The sequence below is a fragment of the Megalopta genalis genome, chromosome 7, assembly GCF_051020955.1.
Source record: "Megalopta genalis isolate 19385.01 chromosome 7, iyMegGena1_principal, whole genome shotgun sequence".
NCBI classification, from domain to species: domain Eukaryota; kingdom Metazoa; phylum Arthropoda; class Insecta; order Hymenoptera; family Halictidae; genus Megalopta; species Megalopta genalis.
In genome coordinates, this window is record NC_135019.1 from 22,603,895 (window position 1) to 22,623,651 (window position 19,757).

Genomic DNA, 19,757 nt, shown 5'->3' on the forward strand with positions numbered 1-19,757 from the left:
TTTGAAGCCGATAAATAATGGAATTGCTTATAGATAGTTGTTAAATGAATAGTTGAGATGGTACACTCCAAACCTCGAAAAAATCCTCGAAAACCCTCGAAATCCAAAAAGTTTCGAGTTCTCGAAACTTTGTGTCATTTTCCCAGTTAAATGATAATTTGTATAAACAATCTACGAGAATATTATAACGACGTGAATACATTTTTATTTGACCAATAATAATCCAATTGAGTTTGTGTTCAGACTTAAGATACATTTTAATTGGATTATCAATCGACATTGGACATCAATCGATTACAATCATTTAATTCAATCAATTAATTAAATTATTAGTACATTAAATTTCGTCACTTAAACATATTGTATCAAAGAATTTGTCAAGTGTTTAGTTCCTGATAAAATAGATATTCCGTCGAAAAAAGGAAAAGTATCAGCATTTCTAGTTTCGAGTGTTACGAGTTCCAAGAGTTTCAAGACAAGACAAAGTTTAGGATTCAAGTATCACGAATTTAAAAACATCCGATTTCGATCCATGCCAACTGCAGCACGTGTCAGAGAAGTGGCATTGATCATATATACTCTATGCGTTTAAGATAAGATATGCATGTTAACATTCTAATTTCTATTAAAAGCATACTAGTACCAAATAGCGAAAAAGTTTCATTAATTCAAGAAGTAAAGTTATAGAATAAAGAGGCAAAACAGATAATGTTGAAACTGATAAGTGAGTCTTTATATACCGACTCCCAAGAGACTAGATACACAGTCACAATCACATTGTCACAGTCTCATAAAGCTTCCAAAATGATGTACTATCGATTTCTTGCCATTTTCGTCACTAGTTGCTGGTTTCTAAGCAGTAAGTACTTAAAAATCATTTGTTTGAAGAGAGAAATACTTTATCACTTTCCATTTAATTCAGGAACAAAGCTGTTTAAAAGTAATCGAATTCGGCTGTTCTCGCCAATTCTATAGCATAATTTTTCATCGCATACGAATCTTGAGATTTTTGTATCATAGTTGTAATTGTTTTAGATTTGGCTCGCTACTTTGATACTTCTAAATAATAATCTGTTTTATTTGCAGCTACAGTTTCGTCAACAATTCTTCGCACAATAACGATGCGTTTGTATTACGAGTAATATACATATTTTTATTATTTTAGACTTCTTAATGATGGCATGAGTTTATTATGATTGGATAATTGTAAAATTGTAATAAACTCTCTTTTCCCCAGAAATGGCACTTATAAAGAAGTGAATGCTGCAGCAGCGGCACAACTTGTGCAATACTTGAATTTGCAAGAGAACACATTGATACATAGTCATGGTTACTTACAATCTACAGATTCCCCCGAAGTTGTGGCACTTATAAATGGTACATATGTTTAAAGATTAAGTCATACTATATATTCATTTGGTTTTTAAATTGTACGAATATAAATGCATTCAAAAGTAATTTCGCTGCCGTTCGTAATAGAAAATGTTAACAATCATTAACCTTCGATAAATTCATCTTGAACAATAACCTAGATTTTATTGATGCTATTGCATATTACTTAATATTTGAACGCAGGCGATATGGACACTTTACCACTGATATAATATCTACGAAATTGTTGCAGGTTACAAAGCTGGTTCTAATTACAACGTCATAGCAGTAGATTACAGCTATGTTACACATTTAGATTATGTTACGGCAGCTGCTCTTGTTGATGATGTGGCTACAGTTATTGTTCAAAGTATAAATGATATGGTGGCTGCTGGAATGGATCGAACTAAACTAATAGTCTCAGGATTTTCTTTGGGTGCTCAAGTCTCCGCTTTCGTTGGACGCAAATTACCCTTCGTCCTACAACAGATAATAGGTATACATTTCCATAGCTCTTGGTTACTTCAAACTATGTAATAGAACTACTACGGAGAGGTTTAAACTCTAAAGAAAGTAAATTTTATTATGAATAATAATCAATAAATGTTTATTGCTATAGATGGTCCGGTTGTTCATGATAGATTCAATAATTACTTTTTAGGGAAGTTAATTTTTTTATTAAAAAATTGTATGTCTGTCAAGTGGATAATATTGTCATTAATTCATTAAATCATTTTCGCGGCAAAAGAATATTGTAAGTTGTCCAATGGTTACAATAGGTACAATATACAGGGTGTCCCAAAGGTATGGTACTTTTTGGAAATGAGGGGTTTCTGAGGTCATTTGAAGTAACTTTTTCCTTAGCGAAAATGCAATCCGCATTATTATTTACGAGTTATTAAGAAAAAACAGTGACCAATGAGAGGCGAGAACAGCTGACGCGAAGCGGAACGGAACTGGGTTTCGTCCGCTCGTTGGCACGGCCGAGCTGGTCTCTGATTAGTCACTGTGTTTCGTTAATAATTCGTAAATAAAGTTGCGGATTGCATTTTCCCTAAGGAAAAAGTTGCTTCAAATGATCTCAGGAACCCCCTCATTGCCGGGAAATACCATAATTTTGGGACACCCTGTATAATTTTGGACAAGAAATTCGTTTGAGCAAAAGTCAGCTAATTTTCCAGGATAAATTTTGTCATAGTTATCCTTTTCTCTGATTACAGAGCATTGTACTTTAATATGAATCTCCTTCCTGCACAGGTCTGGATCCAGCCGGACCTTTGTTTAATATTACCTCCCCCTCGCTATCTGCTTCTGATGCGGCTTGTGTAGTATGTATTCATACTGATATGGGTTTCTATGGAACTCCTCAACCCTGCAACCACATAGACTTCTATCCAAACGGTGGCACTAGAGAACAACCTGGTTGTTCACTGTTGATGATTGAATGTATGCCATTTCTTATTTTACTTACTTATTATGTATAAGTACACGACGATTTTTCAACTGACACAAATATGCGATTACTATGTTTTTAGATCCCGGAGGCTCATGCAGTCATTTCAGGGCTGAGGAATTTATGACAGAAGCAGCAAACAATCCGAACACTTTCATCGGTGTACAGTGCAATAGTTGGGTCGACTTTAAGGCTGGCAATTGCAATCAGACTAATAAAATACCTATGGGTCTCTTTACACCATGCTCTGCGTTAGTATAACCCTCTCATAGAATTCATTCTTTGGTTTAATAAAGTTCAATGTTTATACTGCTTGGATTTCATCTGAAGAGTAATGTACAATGATGTGATTAGATTTTGTAGTTTCTGATTAACTGTCATTTCCATTTAATCTTTCATGTTCATATTTCTAAGTATTGATAAATGATAAAAAGAGGTACATTCTATCTGTTAGATTCATATTATTCAGTATTGATAAATTATTCTGTTTTTTTTTTTAGGGCAGGTAAATACTACCTCCAAACAAATAGTGCATCACCATTTGCGAAGGGATCAAGTGGTACTGTCTACCAAAGCTGATTGATATAACACAATACAATATAATACAATACAATATAATATAATAAAACACACTACACTTTTGCTTTTTAGTTTAAACACTTCTTGTAGTTTGATTTATATGAAACAGTATATTGTGATCTTGTGGACGCAAACAGTGTATGGTCCACGCAAAAAGTGTATTAAAATTTGATCACTTGTATCAATGTATATTTATTTTGATGTACAAAAATACATTAAATATTGTTAGTACGTGTACACTCCCCGTTCCGAAAGAAATAGGATACTTATAGAAAATTCAATAAATATGAAAACCCAATAGCAAACTGTTATAATTTTCGAAATTTCTTGCAACGTTAATTATATTAAGCTGTAACAAGTACATATACATATTTTACGTTGTAATAAAAAGAACGTCAATATTATAAAAGGAAATTGAATTTTTTTTCCGTCGTCGTTATCCACCGCGTTCTTTAATTATTTCTTGGAGTAATTTCGGCATTCGTTTTATTATATTGTTATATTGTAGTATGTTCCACGTATTAAGAAAACATGTCGGGATCGTTTTAGTACGTTTTCAACGAACAAAATGCAACGAGTGAATAAACTAATTGCATAAGTGATACACACTTATAACATTACATGTCCTTTCGATATGTGATTACCTAAATTGAATGAAACACTAAAATTTGTACTAAATATCCAGGTATATTAATACTTTTGGTCTAGGTATACGTAGGTGCAGATTCGACTCGTAACTAACACCCCCGACATTGACATAACATTGACCTGTATGTGAGACTGACTCTCGACTTTGTTTCGATATGAATTTATGGCTCGTTTCGTTGACAGGCTCACGATGCCGCCAACGGCAACGTTCACTTTTACCTTCTCGAGGCTTGATGATATAACACAATTCGATACAAATACAATTCAGATCTTTCAGAAGTGGGATGTTGATCGTTCGACTCCTCCGTGGCAACCCCTATCTTCTATTATTCTTTAAGGAGTTGTTCACAACAGGGTAGTTTCACATTACAGCGACTCGATTTGGACAAGTCGCCGTAACAATATTAATCGGAAAAGATCTGGTCCAAGCATGATGAATCAGCACAAATCATATCGAAAGCTGAATTGCATCAGGAAAAGATCATGTTGTCAATTTGGTGAGACTATGAAGGTGTTGTATATTTTGAGCTGCTTCCAAGCAACCAAACGATCAACTCAGATGTTTACTGCCAACAACTTATAAAATCGGAGGAAACAATCAAAGTGAAAAGGCCAGAATTGGCAAATCGCAAAGGAATCGTGTTCCACCGCGACAATGCGAGGCCTCGTACATCTTTAGCAACACGCACAAAATTATTGACATTGATTGACATGTAGCCCCGACCTTGCACCAACGGATTATTATTTATTTCGAAGTTTACAAAACTTTTTAAATGGTAAAAATTTCAATAATAACGATAGTTTAGTTTTTTACTGATAAGGACCAAAAGTTTTATGAGCGCGGAACCATGAAGTTATCAGAAAGATGGCAAAAGGTCATCGAACAGAATGGAAAATATTATATATTTGACTGATTAAAGTACATTTCTTGTATAGAAAAAATTAAGTTTTATTTCACATTGAAATATCGAAATTACTTTCCTGCGAACCCAATACGTTTGATTATCTTCAATCTAACTTTCCTCGAAAGTGGTAAAACATGTCTTGGGATTTCTATGGAAAACTATTCCTTGAACAGTCCTCGACATTATTATACAAAATTTTCTTGCAGTGGCCAGCATTTGTAATTGTAATCATGGTTTTTAAAAGCGCGTCCCAGGACAAATCGGGACATTTTTGAGATTTGGGTTTGTTTGTCACCTAATAACAAAAAAGAGGATATGTTTCTCGTTTAATTCAGAACACATACCATTTAAACGATTGCATAGAAGAGGTTTAGAAAGGTTTGGAACCTTTTATGTCTGGATATTAACAATAGATTAAAGCACATCTGATAAGCTTTGAGATTGAACGTTTGTAAATATCTTATGAAAAATATGCTAATGATGTCTAATTTTTGTAAATATTTTCGTATATAATTTCTTATTATTTATTAACCTGTTACATTGAAATATTTGTTACTTGTTTATGTATTATGTTCAAATATGTTATGTTTAAATACGTTTACGTATGTACTGTATTAGAATGTTACCTGTTTAATTACATATATGTTACATATTTGTTTTTGTATTGTGTTGGAATATGTATTACACATTTGTATATAGTGTGTTTTTATTACATAACACACACACAGATTTTTACATATCGTGTCTACATACAGTACATTCTCTCAAATTGTCTATTTTTGTTTATAAGCTGAAAGATATTTGATGAGAATTTACTTTACCACGCATTTTTTTGTGGTCTTGTGTTACTATTATTATCACTTACACTTCCTAGTAAATTTGTTAGTCAAAATATCTTTACCGATTGATGCTTTAACAACGACTGCTAGAATCGGACTGCATCTCGTGAAAAATATTCGAAAGACTTGATTGATAAAAATATAAAGGCGGGTAAATAATAAACGTCTAATAATGCGCGTAATAGATAACAAAACAATAACAACAGATAACTAAACAACAATATAACAATAACTAACAACAACAATAAAGATTCTAAATGACTAGAAAATATTGCTTATGTAAAACTTTTTGTTACGATCTGAACTGTTCGACTGTTCAACGTTTACGCCCCATCTAACAAAGGATGTACAGTCGTCCCAGTCGACGACTTTCCGAAGCGACCAGTCCCAGTCGTCACTTTTACGATCGGTCCTTAAGACCCGGCCGTTTACGGCACATATTCGGGAAAGCTAGAATTTCCACGTCCGAAAATTCCTTCCCACCCCCACGTTGTGTGGATCCGCTACAAAAGATTTTTTTATTCAACAGAGAAACAAAATCGTTGCAATTTTTGTTAACGTAACAGTATATTATTTATGCATAAATCGATTCATCTTTGTATGTATTCCCTTTAAAAAATTATTAACGTACTTGGATCGAAAATTAATTAGTTTAAAAGTTATGATTTTTATCCCGGACGCCCATAAGATCGCATACTGCAGGGATCCTAATCCTAACCCGAACCTGTTCCTTCTCTCAGTTTCGTAGAATAACCCGTATAACCGGGTTAACCAATGCGTAGAAGTTTGATTAACTCGGTTAATCTGCTCTTATGGCGGGTTAATGAATTTATGAGGTTAATAAAACCTTTAACGTGCAAGCGTACATTTGTGATATTAATATTGATTTGCTTTGCGAAAAATAGCATTCCACTACCATTGAAAAAAATAACATTTATCATTAATAATATCTAAGAGTATTATCACAAGACAATATATTGAATTTTATTAGAATATGATTCATTAGAGAATTTGTTTATATCTGTATACAATTGGTTAATAAAAATATAACTTTTTTAAAATTTGTTTTAGTTCAAAGTGTTTATTGCTTTATGTTTACGATATTATAAGGTTAAGCAACCTAATTTATTAATTTATTTAATGTGATAAATAATGGCAAAGAATATAATGCTATTTTTCGCAGCAAGGAGCAAAACGTGTTATTTTTCGCGGCTATAAAAATAATTCATGTTAGTCTTCGCGGAAAACCATTAAAATGTACTAGTTTTAGTAGCGACGAGCACAATATGTTAGACATACAAAAAATGCAACTAGATATTCAATGCAAAAGTCAAAATGTATAGTATTGGCCGGGCGGCAATACATGGCATGGCACGAGAGCAGCGCGCCTAATGTGAATACTATAATGTAAACCAAATGACAGAACGTCTTGGCTTTGGAACTCGACCAAGCTTGGCATCTAAATGTGTTTTGACCATTGCGGTTAGGGTTAGGCAACGGTTAGGATCCCTGCATCACTGTGCGCCGTGCGGCTACTTAATACGTCGCGTTACTATTTTTTATTTGATTCAGTATTTACAAATCGTATCTTTTACCTTGTTAAAACGTTTACACTATGCAGATACCAAGTCTTTCGAATATTTTTCACGAGAAGTAGTCTGATTGTAGCAGTCGTCGTTAAGACATCAATCAGTAAAGATATTTTGTCTAATAGAAATTTATTAGAAAGTATAGGTGATAGTAGTAACACAAGACCATAAAAATTGCGTGATACAATAAATTTTCTCCAATTGTCCCTGAGTTTGGAAACAAAAATGAACAATTTGGAAAGAAGAGAAGCAATTATTCGAGCCTTGCGGTTCGTTTTTATAGTTGTTGACAATCGGCAACTACAAAAATATGGAAGAAAACAGACACTGTATATTTTTGTGCACATTGTGACGTAGGATTTTGTTTAGAAACATGTTTCAAAGTTTATCACACGATATTAAATTATCAAGGCGAGAAACTAGTATTCTTTTTATTAGGAATTGTGTAATTTCATTAATTAAATATAGCTATCACAGATATGTAAAAGTTTCAATAATTAATAATAATATGAAAAAATTCAGAATATATATTTGACGCAAAATACCGTCGGCCGCACGGTAAGAAATTAGGAAATGTACGTCGTCCTTGAAGGGTCAACTTAAAATAAACACTGTCTCAATGATAACAGTCTCACCATTTAAAACAAAATATTGTAGTTTCGTATCGGTGAATATAGAGGAAAAATGGAAATAAAATTTATTCAAGGCTGCATGAATAGTGCTGAAATAGAGACTTACGCTCGCAGAATTTCTGGGACAAAATAAATACTTCAACAAGATAATGCAATTGTGCATACAGCTTGCATAGTAAAAAATTATTTTGAAACTAAAAGTGTATAGATTTTAAATTGGTCAGCAAGGGCTCCTGACCGAAGTATTATCGAGAATGTTTGGGGAAATCTCAACCGAACATTATTGTGTGAATAGCAGTATAATACAGTGACTGAATTAAAATCTGCAATTTCAGAAGTTTGGGAAGCTTGGATCAAGAGTATATAAAATATTTGTATATATGTTTACCAAGAAGAATGACTGAAGTGGTACAACGCAAAGAACAGTCCATACGATACTAAAACATAAACAAATTATGCAATTTCATGTCATTTTAATGCTTTTGTTATTTCATATTCACAATGCCTTATGACTTTGGCGACACAAAATTTCATGTTTTTTGGAATAAATAACAAATGGGTCGATCGATTTATTTAATTTCTCAGATATTGTGTTAAAACTAGTATCTTATTTTATTGAGTATTCATATTCCACGTAAATATACAAATAGATGTTCATACCCAAAAATCTTGAGGTACCTTATTATTTTGTACATCAGTGTATGTATTTAAGATAAGATATGCACAGTAATATTGTAATTACTTCCAAAAGCGTACTAGTACCATGTACCGAGAAAGTTTCATTATTTCAAAAAAGAAAGTTATAGAATAAAGAGGCAACAGATAATGTTGAAACTGATAAGTGAGACTTTATATACCGACTTCCAACAGACTAGAAACACAGTCTCACATTCGTTGTGACATTAAATTTCCAAAATGACGAACTATCGACTTCTTGCCATTTACCTCACTAGTTGCTGGTTTCTGAGCAGTAAGTACTTAAAAAATGTTTTGTTTGAAAAGAGAAATACTTTATTACTTCCCAATTAATTGAGGAACAAAGCTGTTTAAAAGTAATTGAATTCGGCTATTCTCGCCAATTCTACGGCATAAATTTTCATCGCATACGAATCTTGAGATTTTTGTATCATAGTTGTAATTGTTTTAGATTTTACTCGCTACTTTGATACTTTTAAATAATAATCTGTTTCGTTTGCAGCTACAGTTTCATCAACAATTCTTCGCACAATAACGCTGCGTTTGTATTTCCAGTAATACACATATTTATATTACTTTAGACTTCTTAATGATGGCATGAGTTTATTATGGTTGGACAATTATAAAATTGTAATAAACTCTCTTTTCCCCAGAAATGACACTTATAAAGAAGTGAATGCTGCAACAGCGGCACAACTTGTGCAATACTTGAATTTGCAAGAGAACACATTGATACATATTCATGGTTACTTACAATCTACAGATATACCCCAAGTTGTGGCACTTATAAATGGTACATATGTTTAAAGATTAAGTCATACTATATATTCATTTGGTTTTTAAATTGTACGAACATAAATGCATTCAAAAGTAATTTCGCTGCCGTTCGTAATAGAAAATGTTAACAATCATTAATCTTCGATAAATTCATCTTGAACAATAACCTAGATTTTATTGATGCTATTGCATATTACTTAATATTTGAACGCAGACGATATGGACACTTTACCACTGATATAATATCTACGAAATTGTTGCAGGTTACAAAGCTGGTTCTAATTACAATGTCATAGGTGTAGATTACAGGTATATCACACATGTAGATTATTTATTGGCAGTTCTTCTTGTCGATGGTGTGGCTACAGTTGTTGTTCGAAGTATAAACGATATGGTCGCTGCTGGAATGGATCGAACTAAACTAATAGTCTCAGGATTTTCTTTGGGTGCTCAAGTCTCCGCTTTCATTGGACGCAAATTACCCTTCGTCCTACCAAAGATAATAGGTATATATAATATATGATATAAGATAATAGGATAAGTAATTCGTTCGTGCGAAAGTCTACTAATTCTCCGTGCAAAATTTTTACATAGCTATCCATTTTTCTGATCACTGAGCATGACACTTTAACATGAACCTCCTTCTTTTACAGGTGCGGAGCCAGCCGGACCGTTGTTTAATATTACCTCCCCCTCGCTAACTGCTTCTGATGCGGCTTGTGTAATATGTATTCACACCGATATGGGCTTCTATGGAACAACTCAACCCTGCAACCACATAGACTTCTATCCAAACGGTGGCAAAGAACAACAACCTGGTTGTTCATTAATTACGTTTGGAGGTATGGCACTCCTCATCTCACTTATTTATTTTGTATAAATACACAATGATTTGTTAAATGACGGAAATATGCGATTATTATGTTTTTAGCTCTACTAAACGTATGCAGCCATGCCAGGGTCCAAAAGTATATGGCAGAAGCTGCTAGGTACCCGAACGCTTTCATGGGTATAAAGTGCAATAGTTGGGACGACTTTAAGGCTGGCAATTGCAATCAGACTGATAAAATACCTATGGGTCTCTTTACACCATGCTCTGCGTTAGTATAACGCTTTCTTAGAATTCATTCTTTGGTCTAATAAAGATCAATGTTTATATTGCTTGGATTTCATCTGAAGAATTGTGTACGATGATGTGGATAGATTTTGTAGTTTCTGATTAACTGTCGTTTCCGATTAATCTTTTATATTCATATTTCTAAGTACAGATGAATGATTGTGTTTTTCAGACGGGGTAATTACTACCTCACCACAAATAGTGCATCTCCGTATGGGAGGGGTTTAGCTGGAACAGTCTACAAAAGCTGATCGAAATACAACATACTTCACGCGTCTCTTGCTTCTTACTTCAAACATATCTTGTTGTTTGATTTATGTAGAAATGTGTAATGTAATCTTCTAAGTTCAAATAAATGGTGTATGCAAAACGTATAATAAAGTCTTGTCAATTCGAGTGATATACATTTATTTTGATGTACAATGATACATTAATTATTGTTAGTACGCGTATATGTAGATATAGTTTCGAACCGTAACTTTTGAGATTATTGGCTGTGTGTGAGAGCGATTCTCGATTTCGTTTTGTGGTGTATTTATGACACAGGAAATTGGTGAGCTGTTCGTCCAATTTTTGTGTTTAGTTTCAGAATTTGTTAACTGCCCTACTACACTGACCTTGACATAACCTGCAGGCGTACAAAGAAATTAACAAATGCGTTTTATTACAATCTAGTTACACAGATAAATCAAAGGAATAAATTATAGTAACCCGTAGGTAATCAAATAAATTAACAAAACCAATTTATAGTAATCTACCAACACAAGTAAATGCATCGATTACATGCATCGACTACATACTACTGTCTCTTGCTCAGAAAAGGTCAGCCAAAGGGGCAAGGAAGGTATTCCGCTACGTCCACCTGACCTGCACTGCCCGTAGTTACCACTTTTCTATGACCTGTAACGTACGGAGAATTTTTCCGACGTGTTTTTTCTTACTCCTTTCTAAAGGCGCCAGGCTGGCGCCAACCAGCGGGCTTCGTTCTATCTATTGTGAGTCAAGTACCTTCGAAGAGGTGCGAAGGCGTACTTTCTGGAACCGGCGTACATATGGATAGCCTCACTATCGTTTTCATGGAAATTTTGGGTATACATATAAAGGACCCAAACGCGACTAAAAAGCGGGCTTAGTTTCAAGTCAGCTACTGACGAAGGAATGCTAGCGAGATTGAGTGTGATTCTCTTTCGACCATTTCAACCAAGTACGAACATCGTTACAAGGTTATAATCCCCCGCCTACCCAGCGCGACAAACTGGGACCGCGATTTAGAATCCGTGATACACTCGCACACAACCAATTGTATTAGACTAAAAGCTTGTAATATACTCTCTTTAATCAGTCTATCAAGTTATCAAATTCAATTATTTCATTTCCTGATTCGAAGCAGTAGTTGGTACAAACCCATAGAGATATATCTTTATCGCTCGAGGTGTATCTTTATTTCTTTTTAAAACTTACGAGGCAGCCAAACTCTAAATCTCTATCCTACTATAGCTAGTGACGTCCCCATGATGAAATAGACATCGGCTAGTTCACGAAAACCTATCTTATACATATAGTGGCGCCCCGATAATGAGATAGACACTGGCTGAGATAGACATCCACGCAATTCCCTTACCAAAAACTCCAAAATCACGACCAACCTCCGGTCACGCAAAGCTGCGTGATCCTCGGCTTGTAACAGACCTCACGAAACCCACTTCTATTGATAAACATGTAACGTACGGAGAATCTTCCCACGAATTTTTTATATTCCTTCTTGAAGGCATACGCCAGGCTGGCGGCAGCCAGCCGAGGGTTCATTTGTATATCGTGAGTCGAGTACCTCCGAGGGGGTACGACGACGAACGTTTCTGGAATCGGACCACATAGGAACCCCCCACTACCATTTTTCCACAGAAAATCAGACTATATAAAGGGCCCAAACGCGACCGGGAATCGGGCTAGTTTCGAGTCATTCGTCGACGCGGAAACGTTAGTAAGATCGAGTTCAATTCTCCTTCGAGCAATCTAATAGGTAATAAGACATTAAGTCAAAAGCCCCCGCCGATTCAGTGCGAAAAGCTGAGAGCGCGTTAAAGTCCGCGAACACTACATACAGTTGTAAAACCCAACGCGTAATAAATTAATTTTTACCAGTTTTCTTTGGTTTCAACTTTAATCATTTTTATCTCCTGTTTCAAACCAGTAGTTGGTATAACCCACCAAGATATATCTTAATCGCTCGAGGTATACCTTTATTTCTTTTCTAACAAAGTTACGAGGCACCCTAATACCAATTTCTCCAAACACCTCATCCTAACCTTAAAGGTAGCCACCCGTGTCGAAATAACCATCGGCTGGTCTACGCACCTCATCCTAACCTTCTTGAAGGTAGTCACCCGTGTCGAAATAAACATCAGCTGGTCTACGCACCTCATCCTAACCTTAAAGGTAGCCACCCGTGTCGAAATAAACATCGGCTGGTCTATGCACCTCATCCTAACCTTAAAGGTAGCCACCCGTGTCGAAATAAACATCGGCTGGTCTACGCACCTCATCCTAACCTTAAAGGTAGCCACCCGTGTCGAAATAAACATCGGCTGATCTATGCACCTCATCCTAACCTTAAAGGTAGCCACCCGTGTCGAAATAAACATCGGCTGGTCTACGCACCTCATCCTAACCTTAAAGGTAGCCACCCGTGTCGAAATAAACATCGGGTGGTCTACGCACCTCATCCAAAAATTCCAATTGCATGCAACTTCCGGCCACCCAAACTGCCTGACCCTCGGCTCGTAACAAACGAGAAGACTCACAAGCTTATCGATGCGAGGAGCTAGGGGGATTGGTTGCGCGCTTAACCTAATCACGTTTCTTGTTCAGCGCGTAACTTAGCCAATAATAAACAAAAGTCTGAAATACATAAAAAAATTGGAATAGGGTAGATGGAGCGGGCGTCCGATTCTCCCTGTCCCTTGCCCCTTGCGTCGTTTAGTTTATGCTCAGTTCCCATTTTCTCGCTTTCCGATATTCCCGTAAGGTTCTTAACGTTGTACGTTAACGTAGATGTAGGATTTGGGACATTCTCTCTAAAAATACTGCTAGCTCATATGATGTATCAATGATGATGTATGTATCAATTGATGAAAGAAATACAGTATCATATAACAAAAAATTTTAAAACACTGTGTATCTTCATGATAATATTAGTTAATATTTTCATTCTGAACAAATTCGAGCAAACAAAGTCGCCTTTAAAGTAAAGTTTGAAGTATCTAAAAGTAGAACTGATGTACCTTTCTACCACGGGAAGAAGACGTGGCCCATTTCAGCTGCAGTCCGCAGTCTCTCCTATAATCGAAGGCAGTGATCAATATCGGTAGAAAATGGTGACAAAGGTCAACAACAGGTAGCGAGACTGAGTGAGACGATCATTTTTCCGTATACTATTTTTATTTCCTCTCACTCGGTCTTGCTTACTACCCGTCGTTGACCTTTGTCACTGTCCTCGAAGAATATCGATCATTGCCTGCGATCGTAGGAGGAACACCGGATAGCAGCCGAAGTTTGTTTGTACAGGAGCACCGATAATGCGAGAGGAACATCTACCTTCGGCATCTACCGAAGCCGAAGCTATGTATATAATACAGAAAAATTGTTGCATAATGCAATGAAGAGCTATTAGCAATGACGCTAATTAGTAATTAGTAATTACAAATAATCATGTGTTTATCAGAAAAATCTGAAGTTAATGCTTTAGGTATAAGTCAACATTCTTGCATCTTATAATTGTTGCGTCTGTTTCACTTTGTCTCGTTTGTTCTACACCCCCTGACTCACGTCGCGCGTCTAGCTCATTTGTAGTCGCATAAATAATACACAGACACACACAAACGCGCGCGCGCGCAGAGTGAGAGAGAGAGAGAGACAGCGCACACGAACACACGTCAGATGTACTCCTCGCCGAAAATGGCGACCACGGGAGATCGTGACGTGACGTGAATCAAGGGGCGTTGTTTATATTTATTCTGTCGAACCTGTTTCGTGGAAATTCAGTATGGAGGCTAATTTGGGACTACAGTAAATTCTTCCTAATTGACGCTCAGCTTGCACATAAAAATGGACAATTTGGGAAAAAGTGATGATATGATTATACGAGTCTCGCGACTCGTTTTTATAGTTGTTGACAATCGGCGACTATAAAAACGAGGCGACTAATCGTATCTCCTCCTTCCAAATTGTCCATTTTCGTTTATAAGTTTAAGGAAAATTTGAGAGAATTTACTGTATATGTAGTCTTAACGCATAAGTGGAACGTTTTTACGTTCGCGATGACATTTGACTTTCGTCATGTCGAACTATCGACTACCCGTTATTTGTGCAATTTTTTGCTGTTTTTTTTTTACCAGTAAGTACTTTGAAAATTTGTTGTTCAACATCTTAACGTATCACTTCCTACTTCATTTGTTTGCAAAACTGTTTAAAAATGATCGTGGTTGTTTTAGATTGTACTCATTGCTTGCAAACGGCGACTGCTAATAACAATCCAATAGTAATAATCCGTTTCGTTTGTAGCAACAGTTTTGTTATCAGTCCTTGGCACAATAAAATTGCGCCTGTTTTTCAGAGCGGGTAAATTCCACCTCCAAAAAAATAGAGCATCTCCGTTTGCGAAGGGATTAGATGGTACTGTCTACCAAAGCTGATTGAATTAAAACATACTTCTCTCTTGCTTTTGATTTATGTGATTTATGTGAAAAAGCGTATTCTGGTTTTGTAGACGAAAATAAATGGTATATGTAAATCTAAAACAAAATTTTATCACTTCTATCAATGTTCATTTATTTTGATGTACAAAAATACGTTAAATATTGCTAATAATACGTGCGAGAAGTATTAGAACACTGACAGAAAAAATTCAATACATATGAAAACCCGATAGGATACTGTTATAATTTTTGAAATTTTCGATATATCCATGGCGTTCTTTCATTATTTCTTGGATATCGGCATCCGTTTTATTGGTCTCTCTATTATTTCCAATACTCTTTGACTCCATGCGTATTGTAGTATGTTCCACGTATTAAGAAAACATTTCGGGAATTTTTTGCATAAATGACACTTATAATTTAATATGTACTTCCGATATGTACTTTGTTACTTGCCATGTAGACTGCCTGCAGACAGATAGACATTATCTAAACTGAATAAGATTTATCATTAATAATTTGTAAGGGTGTTATCATAAGACAATATATTGAATTTTATCAGAATATTATTTATTAGAAAATTTGTTTATATCTGTATATGTATAATTGTATTAATTTTTTAAAAATTTGTTTTAGTTCAAAGAGTTTATTTTTATTATTGTTTATTGTTTATGATTTTATGTTTACGATTTTATAATATTACACAATCCATTTATTAATTTATTTAATGTGACATTCTTTGCGGCAAGGAATATAACATGCTATTTTTCGCAACAAGGAGCGAAACGTGTTATTTTTCGCAGTGCACTTAAAGATAATTTACTGTTATCTTATTTGGCATCCATTGACAAAACACGTAGATTGCCTGTACTGATGAACAGAATATTCCATTGTACACAATATTATATAATAAAACAAAAAAGGATACGTAAAATGAAATTATCAAACGTATCAACTAGTAACACTGGTAATAAAACAAAAGGAAACTGTTGCAATCTAGAAAATAACACGTTCCAGCCCTCCGATAGACTGTACATTTATAGAATATTCTTATAAAATTCGATGACAACATTTATCTAATTGTTCAGATCCGATTCGAAGTACTATTCAAATTCTTTTCGTCGCAACATGAAGAGTACCCCGAATTGCAATAGAATAAAAGGAGCTTCAGAAATAGGAACATGTATTTTGTATAATATAATCATTCGTGTAATGAGAAAAATTACATTTAATAAATACACGAGTAATATTTACACTCCCTTCGATCTCTTATAACACAAGTATTGCTGATATAATTGACTCGAGCACAGTAGTGCTAACACGAACAGCAAAGTACATTAATTCGCGTGAAGAACGGTAAAAAACTCGGCACGAGTACGGTAAATTAAATATGTAGTTAGTATAGCTGAACGTTAGTTGCTCGAAAGAAGGGCTGCCGATCTCCGAGCGAGCAACAATAGACACCTGGAAACGAGGATGATTTAGCGGTTTTGGTTACCTTTGGTGCTCGCTCAGAGATGGCCGTCTCTGTCTCTACACGGCGTATGGCAGTGTTTACATGTATTGTTTACTGAATTTTGCGTCGCAAGGCAACCGCGACTAGCGACGTCTAATCCCGAACACTAATGAAAGTAAAAAAGTTAGCGGATTCAACAATTCTTTTCGTAGTTTTACCCCATAACTGTAACAGATTTCAAGAACGTATTGATTGGGTTGCCAACAGTTGCTCTTACGGGTTACACAGAACCGAACCCGATTATATGCTTGTTAGGGCCAAGTGGCCAGGATTTATGGCAGGGGCCATGTGCTTGGGTACCCGGACGGTATGGGTCTGTCCCGGGCCGTTCCCGGGCACATGTGGCACCGTCATAACGTCTCCTGGTCCTTGATTACGGTCCAGTCAATGACGGTTGGGTCTGGCATTGTTCGGGCACGTAGGCCCATCAGCGCGGGATGTCTCGCAGGAGCAGATTTTGTCACTCTCCCTCCTAACTCCCGGCCCACCGTTTTGGGGCAGTCTCGCTGGATTTGGGATTGCAGTGATTGGACCGTAATTCCTTGCCGCCCACCCTAGGTTAAGAGAAGTAGGGAGGACCGAGGTGATATGAGACATGACTCCGGTCCTCTAGGCACAGAACATTCTCAGAAGACAGACAGGAACATTCTCAACAGATAGACAGAACATTCTCAGAAGACAGACAGGAACATTCTCAACAGATAGACAGAACACTCTTAGACACACAGAACATTCTCAGCAGATAGACAGAAAGCACAGAAGACAGACAGACAGAACATTCTTAGAGTACAGACAAACAGAACATTCTTAGAAAGTACAGACAGACAACTTCAAACAGAACAGAACAGAAAACATAGAGAGATACGCGTAACGGTTAGGTTGCGCGTTACAAATAGTCCCACTACAGTGGGTGGTCCTTCGAGGTAGTCGGCACCAAGTGCAATATTCAGAGGATCTCCGTCATCCATCTGATGATTCCTCAACAATGCTACTATATTTACTTACCTAATAACCGGCTCTTGTAACCTTTCTGAAGTAACTGGGTTACGTATTGGGTTATGTTACCCACTCTTAACGGGTTAACCCGCATTGTGGACAACTTAGGAACCGTTCTCCCGCGAGTTGCTGTGGTTACTGTAACCTGCTTTGCTTAACCGGGTTAGGGTTGAAACACACTTACATGCCATGCTCAATCGTGCTTCGATGCCAAGATACAGTGATTCGTATTTATTTTTGGTCACGATATTATTAGAAAAATTATTGCTCTCTTTTATTGTTTATGATAGTATTATTGAATCAATCGTTTTCTCATATAATGAAGCATTTCTTATAGTAACTAGGAACATAAATTTTGTTTATTTATTGCACATGTTCTTTTGTATAATAAGCGATAAACAAGATTATGACAAAATTTAACGTCGCAAAAATAATCGGGCAGTGAATGAATTATATTAATTTGATATAAAATGGAGATCTTTTTAATCATGTTATCATAATATTAATATTTTGTCGGTTGACTCTATTGTTTGATTACTTCATTTAATCGCTTGGGTATGTTACAGATGATTTTATTTAAATACTCCAGTGAAATCCGTTTCCATTCGTCTAACAAACGTTGTTTTAACTCTGTTGTTGTTCTTGTAGATGTTGTACGAATTTTGAGGTCCAATTGATCCCATAAATTTTCAATCGGATTTAAATCAGGTGATTGAGAAGGAGGATGTAGTACTTTTGGACAATTGTATAATAAATATTTCTGTACAATTCTGGCCTTGTGTTTAGGATTATTGTCCTGATAAAACTTAAAACTGTTACGTATACCCATATTTATAGCACTTGTAATTAAATTTTTTTTTAAATGTCCGAATACCTCATTTTGTCCATAATACCCTCGATAAAAATTAGTTTATCTACACCTACAGACGAGATACAACCCCACACTATTATACTCCCACCACTGTGATTCACTGTTGGTCTTAAATTTGAAATGTTTAATTCTGTATTTACTTTACGCCACACCGTTTTTCGACCATCGGATCCGTAAAGATTAAATTTGCTTTCATTCGAAAGTATTACATCATTCTACCACGAGTTGTCTTTGTAAACATATTCTTTTGCAAAGTTCAATCCTTTCTTGCAATTTGCTTCATTTATGTATGGCTTTCTACGAGAAACTCTTCTGTTGTAACCATAAGTTTTTAATACCCGTCGCACTGTGTCCGGATGTATCTTCTTCCCAAATTTAATTTTGTAGCACTTTGTCCAGGATCTTTCTTTATTTTTCTTATTATCTTGCATTGGTCGCGAGAGTCTAGTAATTTTGGACGACCTTCCTGAGGGATTAAATCGATTCGATCCTCACGAATGAACCGACGTATAATATCTGCCACACTACTCTTGCTTATATTTAATAATTTGGCTATATCTCTGTATGATTTTCCCTTTTGTTTGTGATAAATAACCAATTGTCGGGTTTTAAATGACATATTTCTTCCTTTCCATAAAGTAAAATTTTTATAAATAAAGCGTCTGATATCACCAATGCTTTCTGTGGTATCGAGTTCTCGCAACGAATTAGATGTTGTGTAAAGAAACTATCTATTTTACTCCAGCATCTAAGATGTTATGTCCGAATATTTTTGCGACGTTAAATGTTGTCATAATCTTGTTTATCGCTTATTATAAAAAAGACATGTGCAATAAATAAACAAAATTTATGTTTCTACTTACTTTAAGAAGTGCTTTATTATATGAGAAAACAACTGATTCAATAATACTATCATAAACAATAAAAAGGAGCAATAATTTTTCTAATAATATCGTGTCCGAATATTAATGCGAGTCACTGTATACTTTCATTTGGTTTACATTAGAATGTTCATACTGTGCGCGCAGTTGTTGACAATCGGCAACTACAAAAATATGGAAGAAAAAAGACACT

General features: G+C 35.5%; 3 protein-coding genes and 1 long non-coding RNA gene across 9 annotated transcripts in view; 2 read left to right on the plus strand and 2 right to left on the minus strand.

The window, feature by feature from the left end:
• LOC143259846 (RYamide receptor) overlaps positions 1-19,757 on the minus strand; it is a 284,265-nt gene that overhangs the window by 151,566 nt on the left and 112,942 nt on the right. The window lies entirely within an intron of this gene.
• Positions 709-3,640, plus strand: LOC117225234 (lipase member H-B). The gene is made up of 7 exons (XM_033478606.2): positions 709-859; positions 1,087-1,138; positions 1,238-1,377; positions 1,625-1,867; positions 2,629-2,817; positions 2,907-3,075; positions 3,325-3,640. The coding sequence occupies exons 1-7, from the start codon at positions 709-711 to the stop codon at positions 3,401-3,403; spliced, it is 1,023 nt and encodes a 340-aa protein (XP_033334497.2). The 3' UTR covers positions 3,404-3,640.
• Positions 8,887-10,987, plus strand: LOC143259848 (lipase member H-A-like). Its single transcript, XM_076523628.1, has 7 exons — positions 8,887-8,986; positions 9,215-9,266; positions 9,366-9,505; positions 9,753-9,995; positions 10,143-10,331; positions 10,421-10,589; positions 10,779-10,987. The coding sequence occupies exons 1-7, from the start codon at positions 8,932-8,934 to the stop codon at positions 10,855-10,857; spliced, it is 927 nt and encodes a 308-aa protein (XP_076379743.1). The 5' UTR covers positions 8,887-8,931; the 3' UTR covers positions 10,858-10,987.
• LOC143259849 (uncharacterized) lies at positions 15,392-17,986 on the minus strand. The gene is made up of 2 exons (XR_013033853.1): positions 17,822-17,986; positions 15,392-15,768 (listed from the first exon to the last, which is right to left on the minus strand). It is a non-coding gene; the product is annotated as an uncharacterized LOC143259849 (long non-coding RNA).